The sequence below is a fragment of the Nomascus leucogenys genome, chromosome 13, assembly GCF_006542625.1.
Source record: "Nomascus leucogenys isolate Asia chromosome 13, Asia_NLE_v1, whole genome shotgun sequence".
Taxonomy (NCBI): Eukaryota; Metazoa; Chordata; class Mammalia; order Primates; family Hylobatidae; genus Nomascus; species Nomascus leucogenys.
Genome location: NC_044393.1, coordinates 41,629,356 through 41,643,092, shown reverse-complemented (window position 1 = coordinate 41,643,092; position 13,737 = coordinate 41,629,356). Strand labels below are relative to the sequence as shown.

The 13,737-nt window shown below is 48.7% G+C and overlaps 1 protein-coding gene and 1 pseudogene across 1 annotated transcript; both read left to right on the top strand.

The window, feature by feature from the left end:
* The first annotated feature begins 1,431 nt into the window (after window positions 1-1,431).
* On the top strand, window positions 1,432-5,342 carry LOC115838029 (annotated as a pseudogene).
* Window positions 5,343-8,579: 3,237 nt separating this feature from the next.
* On the top strand, window positions 8,580-12,090 carry LOC100606888 (cystatin-12-like). The gene is made up of 3 exons (XM_003280850.3): window positions 8,580-8,774; window positions 10,892-11,002; window positions 12,061-12,090. The coding sequence occupies exons 1-3, from the start codon at window positions 8,580-8,582 to the stop codon at window positions 12,088-12,090; spliced, it is 336 nt and encodes a 111-aa protein (XP_003280898.3).
* The last annotated feature ends 1,647 nt before the right edge of the window (window positions 12,091-13,737 follow it).

Genomic DNA, 13,737 nt, shown 5'->3' with positions numbered 1-13,737 from the left:
AGTCTGAAAATAAATAAAGCAAACATTGTCAGAAAGAAATAGACAAATTCACAATCATAATGAGAAATTTTAACATACCCCTCAGTAACTGGCAGAAAAGGAGACCAAAACCTAAACCAACACCAAACCAAACCAAATTCAATAAAACAAGACACAGTAAAAAGAGTAAATATGGCTGGACGCAATGGCTTATGCCTGTAATCCCAGCACTTTGAGAGGCCAGGGAGGGCAGATTACCTGAGGCCAGGAGTTTGAGACCAGCCTGGCCAACATGGTGAAACTCTGTCTCTACTATAAATCCAAAAGCGTGTCTGTAATTCCAGCTGCTCGGGAGGCTGAGGCATGAGAATTGCTTGAACCCAGGAGGCAGAGGTTGCAGTGAGCTGAGATTGTGCTACTGCACTCTAGCCTAGGTGACAGAGTGAGACTCCGCCTCAAAAAAAAAAAATAAAAAAAGAAAGAAAGAATAAAAGGGTAAATATATAGAAAGTTTCAACAGAATGGACTTACTGATGTATATAAATATCTAACTCTGTATCTATAAAATGCAGAATATGTATTCTTTTCAACTGCACATATTAATAGAATATTGGTTATTCTAGACAAAAAATAACTCAAAAATTTCAAAGAAGGGAGATAATGAAATGGTGTTCTCTGACTGACTATAGTGGACTTGAGTTAGAAGTCGATAAGAGAAAAGATAACTAGAAAATCAACTACAGTTGGAAATTAAACAATACAGCTACAATAGCCCACAGATTTTAAAAAAAAAGTCATAGTGGAAATTAGAACTGGTTTTGAAATGAAGGAAAACTAATAATCAGCCTGGGAGGTTGAAGCCAGTTGCACCTTCTGGTGGAGGAAGGTCTGGCAGCAGGAAAAATGGACTCTTATAGACATCCCCCTTGCACCCTGCGGAGCCACCCACTTTGTGCTCCCCTGGGCCCAGCTGGTGATGTGGGCTCCAGCCAGGTCATGGGCAGGCTTAGCAACTGCTTCCGCTCTTCAGGAATTGGCTCACCAGAGGTCTCAGATATTTCCTTTTTCCTGGTGAGCCTTACCTGCGCTACGTGAGGGCAAGCCAGGTGGGCTCAAGCCCTCTACCGGGTCTTCTCAGGGCTGGGCTTCAGCTGGCGGAGGCTTTCCTGAAAAGGTGTAGGCAGCAGGCATGTTGCATGCATGCCTGAGGGTCCAAAGTTATGTGACCTCCTGCTCTGCCTTGTTTGGAGATAACGGAGGGAGGGACTCTGCGGGGTTGTGGAGAGAGGCACTGGACAAGGCACTGCTCAAAGGGAGGTGCTCAACAGCTCAGGACCCCTGGTGGACAGGGCTGTGTGGGACCCAGAGCTGAGAAGGGAGTCACCAGCCGCAGCTGCCACCACTCCTCCACCTGAGCGTTCCTGGCCCCCAGTGTGGACGCTGAGGATAGCCATGTGGTGGAAGGTGCCCCTGCTTGTGTGGCTTATTGTGCTGAGCACCCGTATCTGGACCATTCAAAAAGAATTCGTAGACATCAGTATTTTGTGGCATCAACGGAGTTTGTTGTGGCTCGGTTCAATGAGGACAATATGGAAGAGTACATGCACAGGTTGCTGGAGGTCCAGCGAGCCCAGCAGAAGGTAAGTGGCAGTCATTTCGTCCACTCCCAGAACTCTCTTCACCGGCTGAATAGCTCAGAGCCTGGGGTGAGGGCAGCAGGGGGTGACATGGGGGGGGTCCCACGTCTGCACCACACTTCTGAAGACAGGGCTCAGGGGACCCTTCCTCCTGCGGAGGGCACACAGCCTTCCTGATCTTTGCTCATTTCCTTGGCCATCTGCCCCTTCCTTGGGTTGCATCCCCATCCCTCGACCCTGGGAGGCTTCAGGAGCCCCGGGCAAAGGGAGTTATGCTGCTGCCCAGCCACAGTGCCCAGGAGGGACTTCATGCCAGCCCAGGAGGGGAGAATGCAAGGAGGGGCAGGGCATATGTGAGTGTTCTTGGTGTGTATGGGAGTATGAGTATGTGAGTGTGTTATTGATATATGTAAAAACATAAATGTGCTGTTGCTGTGTATCAAGGAATGAGTGTGAGTGTGTTGGTGTGTTGGGACATGAGTGTGTGAGTGTATTGATGAGGGTTGGGCATGAGTGTAAGTTGGTGTGTGTCAGACATGAGTATGAATGTATTGGTGTGTGTCATGCATGAGTATGAATGTGTTGGTGTGTCTCAGGCCTGAGTGTGAGTGTGTTGGTGTGTGTCAAGGCATGAGTGTGTGTTGGTGTGTGTCAAGGCATGAGTGTGTGAGTTTGGCATGAGTGTATGTTGTTGGTATACGTTGGTCATGAGTGCATGTTTTTGGCATGTGTTGGGCATGTGTGTGTGAGTGTGTGTTGGGCATGAGTGTGAGTGCATTATGTGTATAGGGGCATGAATGTGAGTGTGTTGGTGTGGTTGGGCATGAGGGTGAGTGTGGTGTGTGTGTGTTGTGTATGAGTGTGAATGTTGGTGTGTGTTGTGCATGAGTGTATGTTGGTGTATGTTGGGCACGAGTGCATGTTTCTGGCATGTGTTGGGCATGCGTGTGTGAGTGTGTGTATAGGGGCATGAGTGTGACTGCATTGTGTGTTGGTCATGGGTGTGAGTGTGTTGTGTGTAGAGGGGCATGAGTGTGAGTGTGTTGGTCATGAGTGTGAGTGTGTTTGTGTGTTGGTCATGAGTGTGTGTTGTGTGTATACGGGCATGAGTGTGTGTTGTTAGTTTGTTCCAGGGCATAGTTGGGTATCATCTCATCCCCAGCATGGATTGCTGAGCCCCTGACTGGGTCAGGTTTCTTGACAATTTCTAGGCTGTCCAATGAGACCTGTGCCCTAGCCTGTCCAGACTTCCTGTCTGGATTCATTTTCTCTCTACGTTTGGGTGCTTCCTGAGTTTCATGGACTTCTACATAAAGAAATGAAAATAACTTTTAATCACTTCTTATAGAAGCCTAAGAAACATTCACAACAGCATGGTGCAGCTCTGCATTCACCTTGATGAACACTGGCAAGGTAGACAGTTACGAGCAGTCAGCACCCACATGAAGCAGAACAGTGCCATCCCCCAGAGCCCCCTCTGTGATCCCATCTAGATTATATCCCTGCAAGGAGTCCTGCTGACCTAGTTTCTAATCCCAGGCATTAGTCTTGCCCATTTCTCACTCTGTGTAAAAGGAACCACCCAGTGAGAGCCCTCTGTGTGTGGCTGAGGCTCAGGTGTAAGGCAGAGACAGTGTATTGTCAGGTGTGGCTGCAGCATGCACAGGCTCCATGCTGCGTAGCATTTGATTGCGTGAGTGTGTCACACCCTATATGTTTATCACTCTGTCAATTTGACTGTCAGGTATTAGTAATTGGGAAGATTCCAGTGTGTATCTGAAGCGCACTTAGTGGACTCTCTTCTATTGACCTGCAGAGAGATTGTACATGGCCCTGTCTAGCCCTATTTATATGACACGCACATGGCAGCCTTTCATCCACTTTCCTATTTGTTTCTCTGTCTTTTTTTAAAATTCTTGGAAAGAAAATACTTAGCAACTGTTTGTATAATTTCTTCTTGACAGACATGGACAGTGATCTTTTTAACAGACTTGGAGATGGGCCTCACAATTTGTAAAAAATATGATGAAGACATTGACAATTGCCCATTGCAAGAAGGTTCAGGAGAGAAAAAGGTCTGAGCATAAAATCAACCCCAAAGCATCATGAATCTCTCAGGAATGGATAATAACATCAAGGTGGGCCTTTGGGAGGAGGCTTAGAAAGGTCATCAGAGGTGATCCTGGGGCAGAATGAGGGTCCCTGAGCCCTCTCCCACTTGGTGTCAGGGCTCCCTCAGTGAAGGCAGAAGGCTGGCATGTAAGCAGACAAAGCCTGGCCTCAGTGCCAGGGAGATCCCTCTGCCTACAGCATGGCTGGCTGGACATAGCAAGCACCTGCATATTCTACATGGTCTCTGTCCCCAGGCGAAGCCCTCATTTTGCTTCCCAGGCCTGTTCCTTCCTGATACCCTTGAGATCCAGGCAGATGATGTTCTCCATGCAGTCCTTACTCTTATTTTGTTCTTGGGGATTGGAGGACTGTCTAGTTTCTCTGGTCACTCAACCTGTCCCTCTAGTTCCTGTGTGGTAAGGATGTGTCCTAGTCAGTCTGAGTTCTGACACCATCCTCCCATGACCTATACATGACCCATGTAAGCTCAGAGCTTGAGGATGCCCTGAATCAGTGTTACAGGAGCAGCAGGGCTGGTCTTGCTCTTCCACCTGCAGTCTTGCTGCCAACTGCTGTGCTCAGTTGGTGGGTTCCCAGAGGGACCATCCCTTGGGAAGTCCATTCTCCCCCAGAACACACAGAGTGGGAGCCATTCATCCAGCGTTATGTGTGCTAGGGAGATTGTGAGTGGACAGGATGCTTCAGGGGTCAGGTGATGGCCCAACCAGGCATCCTTTCAGGAATCCCCATGCTAAGGTGGGAGCATTCAGCCTCCTGTGCCCATTGTCCTGGTGGAGGCTTGGGCATTTCAAGCCCTGTTCCTGGGTGACTGTTTTCGTTTTTCACTTTTTGTAATTTTTAATACATCTTGACCCCTACTACACGCTAAATGCTCTCAATGCATTACATTTTTCTAATTTGTATGTTATGCTTATTTTTTTACAGGTGCACTGCACATTTGTCATGGATGCCTGACCTTGGTTTTCCAAGTTCAACCTCCTAAACATCACCTGTAATGTGGAAACAGGTGGTGACAGAGCCCCTGATTTTTCGCAGCTGAAGTCCTCTCTTCCTCTAGAGTATGAAAGTTTGTAGTTATAGGCCTATGCTGCACTAGCAGAATTAAAGACATCTTAGCTCCTTCTGGGTCTGTGAACAGTTCTGCACTCTTTCCTGTTATTGATTTGCCATGAATGTTGCTGGCAGTGATAAGCAAGGGAGAATTCATTATCATCATTACCTTGGCTGCAGGTGCAAAGTGTTGAATAAACCAAACTCCCCAGTTGATTTGAGGCAGTTGATGTAGGAGCCCCCCTCCAGTTGGTTGGTGTACTGATCCATCCATCCATCCATCCATCCATCCATCCGTTCCTTCATTTATTCATGCACTCATTCATTCATTCATCCTTCCATTTCTCCATGCCATCATCCATCTACTCAAAACGAATGCAGACAATTTTGATAACCACACATGACCCTTCTGTTCCCATTTCAGGAACAGGCTCACAGAGGGTGGCTCTTCTGCAGAGGGGCCAGGCCCAGGCCCGGGGATCAGAGAAGGTCACTGAAGCTGACAGGAGGCTCGACCCTCTGTGGACACTGAGGGCTGCATGAATGACAAGGATGTCTTCTTTAGTGTTCAGATGACAGCTCAGAGGATGACAGCTCCAGTCCCCATGTCCCCCATGCCCCATCTGGGGACATGTCCCCCATGTTCCCCAGCTGGGACTCAGCCCGGCCTTCATATCTGTCGGCACCACTCACTGCCCGTTGGAGAGGCACCGTGATGACAGACACCCATCCTGATGAACAAGCCTCTCTGCTGGGGTCTTGGTTGGGGAGCAGCCTTGGAGGGGCAGAGACATGAGGGTCTGGGGGGAGGGGGCACATGGGTGGGCCAGAAAGGTAATGCAAAGCCCTTTGGAGGAGTCTTTCAGACCTGAAGTGCTGGAGAGTGTTTCCTCCTCTATCCTAGGTTTTTGGGGACTTTGATTTGAGTATTTCTTGGTAGGAAGTCTGCGTTTTTCCTGTCTGGCTCATTCCCATGAATTTGCCATGAGGGCTGATGGGACAGAATTTTCAGAAACAGCTCTGGGAAGCTCCATCTGTCACGGTAAAAAGATGAGGCAGCTTTGGTCCTTCGACCCACCTGTGTGCAGGATTTATAACATCCCCTCTCAATTTGAGAGGACATATTTATATTACCAAGAGTGTGTCTGCATGGTCAGCAAAAACAATCTATTGCTGGCCCTTGGCTTTGAGAGCACTCAGGCTGCAAGGGGTGGAGCCCTTGTTGACGGACCTCGTGCCCACTGTTCTAGGCAAGCACAATGGGTTCTGGTCGGTGTTGCTCACTGATGGAAGCACATTTACCTTCAATTCCCAGTTCACAAGGAAGGCCTGTTGTCCCACTCTTTTTAAATTTAAAGTTTTAATCTGAGGTCAGATGCACTTAAGTGCACCAGGAGGCTTTCAGTGTTCATGCCACACTCTAACATTTGGACTCAGATGCTGGGTTATTTGAATGTTTCATCCGATGATTCTCATGAGCCTCTAGTTGGGCACCTTAGTGAAAATAGGCATGACCAGTTCTGACTGTGGCCTCTCTCTCTGCTGGTTTTATGAAATTAGTAATGTGGCCTTTTGGGAACTAAAGGGCACAGTTTTGCTCAATTGTTGAAGTTACAACAGTTCTATCTGTGGTGCCCATTCTTAACACAGCCTAAAAATATATAAAGCGACACATGCCAGGGCTAGAAGAAAAACCAGCAGCCCCATCATCCTCATGGGAAAGTTTCAGGCACCTCTCTTAAGAACTGACAGAACCCACCAAGTAAACTCAGAAGAGGCTCAAAAAACTTAAGAGCTCACTAAACATATATGATCTTTTGCTATATAGAATATCACCCAACAACTGGAGAACATTCATTTTTTCAGCTGATAGAACATTTATCACAATTGAACATATTCTTAATGAATTTCAATCACATAGAGTACATTCTCTGAAATTTAGGTAGAAATTAAGGACAGAAATGTTTGAAAATTCAACTACATGCCTCTAAATAACACATGGACTAAAGAAGTCATCCCAGTGCAGATTAGACTGTACTTTTAAAGCACTGGAATTGAAACCTGAGTAGCAAACTTATGGGATGCTGCTGATGCCATGCTCTGAGGGTCACCTCCCGATCTGGAAATGCACATGCTAGAGAATGAACAGGATGGCAACTGATGACCTCCCCTTCAATCTCAAGAATCAAAGAATTGTAAATTGAATTGGGGAAAAAGAAAGAAGAAAATCATAGCAAAAAGGCATAGGTGAGTGAAAGAGGAAGCAAAGATTGACAGAAAGGATCAAGAAATCCAATAGTTAATCTTCTGAAGCTCTAATAAAATCTCTAACCCTGGGCAAGGGAGAGCTGGAATTGGAGAAGACAATCACAACCCACACCAGCAGTGAGGAGGGGCCTCAGGACAGATCCTGCCTACCTCAGAGGACAACAATGAGACATTTTAATCAGCTTGCTGGCAGGAATGGCAAAGATGAGCAAGAACTGGGAGCTGCAGCTTCTCTGGCAGGAGTTCAGACACACTTAGAGCATGATCAACCTGACAGGGCCACTGTGTTCCTCAGGCCCCCACTTGTCAGCCACTTTCAGGTCGGTCCTTTGTGGAAGTGCACCTGAGCCTCTGTGTCTCCTCCCATTGAGAAGCTGCAAGAAGGTGGTCATAATTGTGTTCATCATTCTGGCCACAGTCCCATCTCTTCCTGTGTCAGCCCCAGTCCTGCCCTTACTACCGGTCCCCAAGGCAGTGGCCCAAGCTCTGAGACATTTTTTGAGATCATCAATCTACATACCACACAGCCAAGGTAGGGTCAATTGCTCCAGCACGGGCCCCCTTGTGCATGTTGGTGCATCCAGCCATGGTGCAGGCACCTCCATACCCTCCCAGCCCACTCATCCCCTGGCCCTGTTTACCTCCCAGAGGCTTCCCCAGGAGTCAGATAGAGCTCAGGTCAGTTCCCCTCAGGACAGTCTGACACGGTGGCTCCGCGCCGGCCCAGGGGACTACAAAGAGGCAGAGCTGGGGAAGAACACACATTGGCCAGTGCTCCCAGGGCTTCTCCCAGCCCCTGGCCCCTTCTCATGTTCATGGTTGCCTTCCACACCCATCCTAGCAGGGCTCTAGCCTTGGAATTGGCTTCTTTCTGTTCCCGGCTTCTTTCTGGCCCCTCTGCTGAGAGCAAGCGCTGCAAGGCCACAGGACGGGAGGGGGACATGGCAAGTTGGCTAGCAGGTACCAGAGAGGGTGGAGAGGATGACCCCAGCCCCTGAAGCTGGCCCCTCCCCCTGTACCCTCCTGAGACTCCCTGAGGTCATGGACTGCAGCCAGGGTCACAGGCAGACATGGCTCTTCCCTCAACTGCTCAGGACTCAGTGCCCATTATTATTCCTAAGCATTCCCGTCACTCTGCCAGTCCTGGGATGCAGCCCCGTGAAGGCAAGGCAGGTGGGCTTAAGACCTCCATCCCGGTCTTATCAGGGCTGGGCCAGGGCCAGAGGAGGTGGCCCTGAAAATGTGCAGCATGTGTGTTGTATGCATGCCTGTGGTTCCAAAGCTATGTGACCTTCTGCTGGCCTTCTGTTTAGAGATAATGGGAGGAACACTGTGGGGGAGTGGAGAGAGGCACTGGACAGAGGTACCAGTCAAAGAGAGGCTCAGCAGCTCAGGGTCTCTGTTGGGCAGTGCTGCGTGGGGTCAGAGCTGGGAAGGGTGTCACCAGCAGCAGTGGCCACCTCCCCCTCCACCGAGTGCTCCTGGCCTCCAGTGCCAACTCTGGAGACAGCCATGCGGTGGAAGGTGCCCCTGCTTGTGGGGCTCATCATGCTGGGAACCCATGTCTGCAGCTGCAAATTTGTAGACATCGATAAGAACTTGAAGGATTTTGCCAGTGCTGTGGAGTATGCTGTGTTTCAGTTCAATGAGGACCAGGAAGATGAGTTTGCCTACAAGTTTCTACAGGTCCACCGGAGCCAGCGCAAGGTGAGCAGCTGCTGTCTCTCCCCATGAACCCTGCATTCCCCAGCGCCAGGCCAGGGCTGGGTGGATCCTTGGTCTGCAGGAAAGAGCAATGGCGTTCCAAATTCTGAAAATATGCATATAATTTAAATATAAGGTATCACTAGGAGAGCTACAGCTTTCTATTTTGCTTCCTTAATGAGGGTAGCCCCTGCAAACAGGGCATGGGTGTGAGCGTTATGGCTTGTGTTGGGCATGAGTGTGTGTGTTGGTATGTGTCAGGGAATAGATGTGAGTGTGTATTTGGTGTGTTGGGGCATGAGAGTGTGTTTGTGTTGGTATATTGGGGCATGAGTGTGCGTGTGGCTGTGTAGCAGGTGTTTGTTGGGCATGAGCATGTGAGCGTGTTGGTGTCAGAGCATGGGTATCTGTGTTGGTGTGTGTTGGGGCATCAGTGTGTGTGTGTTGGTGTGTGTTGGGGCATGAGTGCGTGTGTGTTCGGGCATGAGTGTGTGTGAGTGTGTTGGTGTGTGTTGGGGCATGAGTGTGTGTGAGTATTGTTGGTGCATGTTGGGGCATGAGTGTGTTGGGGCATGAGTGTGTGTGTGTTGGGGCATGAGTGTGTTGGGGCATGAGTGTGTGTGAGTGTGTTGGTGTGTGTTGGGGCATGATTGTGTGTGTGTTTTGGTGTGTGTTGGGCGTGAGTGTGTTGGGGCATGAGTGTGCGTGAGTGTGTTGTTGGCGTGTGTTGGGGCATGAGTGTGTGTGTGTTGGGGCAGGAGTGCGTGTGTGTTGTGTGTTGGGGCATGAGTGTGTGTGTGTTGTTTGTGTGTGTTGGGGCAGGAGTGCGTGTGTGTTGTGTGTTGGGGCATGAGTGTGTGTGTTGGGGCATGAGTGTGAGTGTTCTGGGGCATGAGTATACGTGTATTGTGTGTTGTGGCATGAGTGTGTTGTTGGTGCATGTTGGGGCATGAGTGTGTGTGAGCGTGTTGATGTGTTGGAGCATGAGTGTGTGAGTGTGTAGGTCATATGTGTTGGGGCATGAGTGTGTGTGAGTGTGTTGATGTGTTGGAGCATGAGTGTGTGAGTGTGTAGGGGCATGAGTGGGTATCGCTGTCACCTGCATGGATTGCTATCCCCAAGGGATGTCTGCTTCCTAGACAACTTTCAGGAGAGATGTGAGCGCCAGCCTGGGAAGATTTCCTGATTGGATTTGATTTCTCTCTCTCTGGGTGCTTCCTGAGTTTCATGAACCTCTATTTACAGAAATGACCATAACTTTTAATAACTTTTTATGGCACCCTAATAAACATACTGAACAGCAACCTTAATATTTACTTCAATTAATGTTCTCAAGTGCTTTTTTGCGGTCTTCACTCACATAAAGGACACAACATTGCAGCCCTCAGGACTCCCCACCCCAGGTAACCGTCCAGATCTATCTCCCAAGGGATAGTGCCATTCTGTGTACACTGCCTGCACTGCTGTGTAGGATTCAGTCATGTGATGGTCCACACCCTGTGTATTCATTGCCCTGTATATACGACTGCCAGGTATTAGACATCAAGAAGAGTACTACAGGAAAGACTCTAGTGCGTGCTTTAGGTGTAGTGAATGGATATCTGTTTTTTGTTGTTTTTTTTTTTTTTGAGATGGAGTCTCGCTCTGTTGCCCAGGCTGGAGTGCAGTGGCGCAATCGGCTCACTGCAAGCTCCGCCTCCCAGGTTCACGCCATTCTCCTGCCTCAGCCTCTCCGAGTAGCTGGGACTACAGGCGCCTGCCACCACGCCCGGCTAATGTTTTGTATTTTTAGTAGAGATGGGGTTTCACCGTGGTCTTGATCTCCTGACCTCGTGATCTGCCCGCCTCGGCCTCCCAAAGTGCTGGGATTACAAGCGTGAGCCACTGTGCCCGGCCAAATGGATATCTGTTTTTGTTAAAAAAAAAAAAAAAAAAAAAAAAAAAAAAAAAGAAGAATTAAGAGACAAATTTGAAACAAAAAACTTGAAATAAAAAATAAGAGAAGAAAGATTGCACAGGATATGTATATCTTTATTTGCATGAATATTAACATTCACCTCTTCTGGCAACTTTTCTATTTGATTCTCTTTGTTTTTCTCATTCCAATTTCTTCTTGACAGAGACTGACGTGGATATATTTAATGGACTTGGAGATGGGGCGTACAGTTTGTAAGAAACATGATGAAGACATTGACAATTGCCCATTGCAAGAAGGCACAGAAGAGAAAATGGTTTGAGAATAAAATGAACCCAAATCATGACTCTCTCAGGAATAAAAAATAATGTCAAGGCAGGCCTTTGGGAGGAGGCTTAGGAAAGGAATCTGGGGTGATCCTGGGGCAGAATGAGGGTCCCTGGCCCTCTCCCACCAGGTGTCAGGGCTCCCTTAGTGAAGGCAGAAGGCAGGCATTTATTTGATAGACAGAGCTTGGCCCTCAATGCCAGGGAAAGCCGTCTGCCCACAGCCCAGCTGGCTGGACACAGGCACCTGCAGATTCCACAAGGCCTATGTCTCTGGATGGAGCCCTCACTCTGGGTCCCAGCCCTGTACCTTCCTGACACCCTCAAGATCCAGGCAGATGGTGTTCTCCCTGTGGTTCTCACTCTTCTTTTGCTCATGTTCTTGGGGATTGGAGGACTGTCTAGTTTCTCTGGTCACCCAACCTGTCCCTCTAGTTCCTGTGTGGTAAGGGTGTGTTCCGGTCAGTCTGAGTTCTGACACCATCCTTCCACGACCCATACGTGATCCATGGGATCTTGGAGCTTGAGTATGCCCTGAATCAGAGTTACAGCATCAGAGGGGCTGATCTCACCCTGCCACCCCCAGCCTCACGGGCAGCCTCCCTTTGGGGTGGATTTGCAGCTGCTGTCCAGTTGGTGGGTGACCGTCAGGGCCATCCCTTTGGTAAGCCCATGGTCTCCCCCAGAACATACAGCGTGGGGGAAGCTCATCCACCCTCATGTGCTCTGTGGAGGCTGTGAGTGGACAGGATGTTTCAGGGGTCAGATGATGGCCCAACCAGGCATCCCTTCAGAAATCCTCAGGCTCAGGTGGGAGGATTAAACCACCTGTGCCCCTTGTCCTGGTGGAGCCTTAGGCATTTCAAGCCCTGTTCCTGGGTGACTGCTTTTGCTTTTTATTGATTTATTTTTGTAGTTTTTAATACATCTTGACCCTCTATTGCATGCTAGATGCTCTCAATGCTTACATTTTCTAATTTGAGTCTTACAATTTTTTTTTCAGGTGCGCTGCACTTTTGTAGTAGATGTTCGAGCTTGGTTTTCCCAGTTCAGCCTCCTGAACAGCACCTGTGTGTAGAGAAGGTGGTGACAGAGCCCATGGTTTTTTGCAGCAGAAGTTCCCTCTTCCTCTAGAGTGTGACAGTCTGTAGTCTTAGATCTGTGCATCCCGGCAGAATTAAAGGCATTTCAAAGCACTTTCTGCGTCCCTGAGCAGTTTTCACTGTCCTATATTGTTTATAAGCCATTGATAAGCAATGGCGAATTTATTATCATCATTATTACTTTGGTTGCAGGTGCAGAGTATTAAATAAATCAAAATCCCTGGTTGATTTGAGGCAGTTCCTGTATGGGTCCCACCAGTTGGTTTTTGTGCTCATTAGTCCGTCCATTAATTCTTCTATTCCCTCCCTCCCTTCCTTCCTCCCTCCCCCCCAACTTTCTTTCCTTCTTTCCTTCCTTCCTTCCTTCCTTCCTTCCTTCCTTCCTTCCTTCCTTCCTTCCTCCCTTCTCCAGTTTCTCTATGCTCTCATCTATCTACTCAAAAGAATGCAGAACATTTTTTTAGCCACATGAGTCCCCTCTGTTTCCATCTCAGGGACAGGCTCACAGTGTGTGGCCCTTCAGCAGAGGGGCCAGGTCCAGACCCAGCGGTCAGTAAGCTGACAGGAGGCTCTGCCCTCTGTGAACACCGAGGGCTACATGAATTACAATGATGTCGTCTCCAGAGCTCAGATGTCTTCTCCAGGGCTCAGAAGATGGCAGCGCCAGTCTGCATGCCCGCACCTGCTCCTGATGCCTGTGTTACCCATCTGGGACCCAGCCAGGGCTTCATAGCTGCCAGCATCATTCACTGCCCCTGGGAGAAGCACTGTGGTGACAGACACCCATCTTGATAAGCAGGCCTCTCTGCTGGGGTCTTGGTGGGGGATCAGCCTTGGAGGGGCAGAGAGATGAGGGGATGGTGTGGTGGGGGGATATGCGTTGGGCAAAGAGACAGTGCAACAATTTCTGGAGGAGTCTTTCTGAAAGGAAGGGCTAGGGAGTCTTTACTCCTCCATCCTTTGTTTAGGGGCTGATTTGAATATTTCTTGGTAAGAAGTCTACCTTTTTCCTGGCTAGCTCATTCCGATGAATTTGCCATAAGGGCTTATGGGACAGAATTTTCAGAAACAACTTTGGGTAGCTCCATCTGTCATGGCAAAAAGATGTGGCAGCTTTGGTCCTTCGGCCAACTCCTGTGCAGGATTTGTGTGCAACATCCCTCCATAATTTGATAGGGCATATTTATATTACCAAAGGTGTGTCTGCATGTTTAGCAAAACCAATCTATTGCTGGCCCTTGGCCTGGAGAGCACCCAGGCTGGGAGGGATGGAGCCCTTGTTTATGGACCCCATGCCACTGTTCCGGACAAGCACAGCCACACCCTCCCTGAGCTCTGGTCAGCATTGCTCCCTGATGGAAACACCTTTACTTTCAATTCCAAGTTCGCAAGGAAGGCCTGGCATCCTGCTCTTTTTCACAATATGCCAGTTGTTTTCTACCTTGATCCACACAAAATCCCACTGGTTTCATTTTGTATTTCTCTTAGGGACCAAGCATCACCCCTATCTGTACTGTAACAGAAAATTTGGGCCTAAATCACAAATACATGGAGTCCTCAGGTGTTCGGTGCTTGGGGTTATGGCTATGAAGTGGTTCTTTAAGGTACTCCAATATTTTAGA

Bases quoted from the DNA above. Each gene is read 5' to 3' on its own strand.
- LOC100606888 (XM_003280850.3), top strand. From the start codon at position 8,580: ATGCGGTGGAAGGTGCCCCTGCTTGTGGGGCTCATCATGCTGGGAACC. The intron at 8,775-10,891 runs GTGAGCAGCTGC...TCTTCTTGACAG, and splicing joins TCCACCGGAGCCAGCGCAAG to AGACTGACGTGGATATATTT. The intron at 11,003-12,060 runs GTTTGAGAATAA...TGGTTTTCCCAG, and splicing joins AAGGCACAGAAGAGAAAATG to TTCAGCCTCCTGAACAGCAC.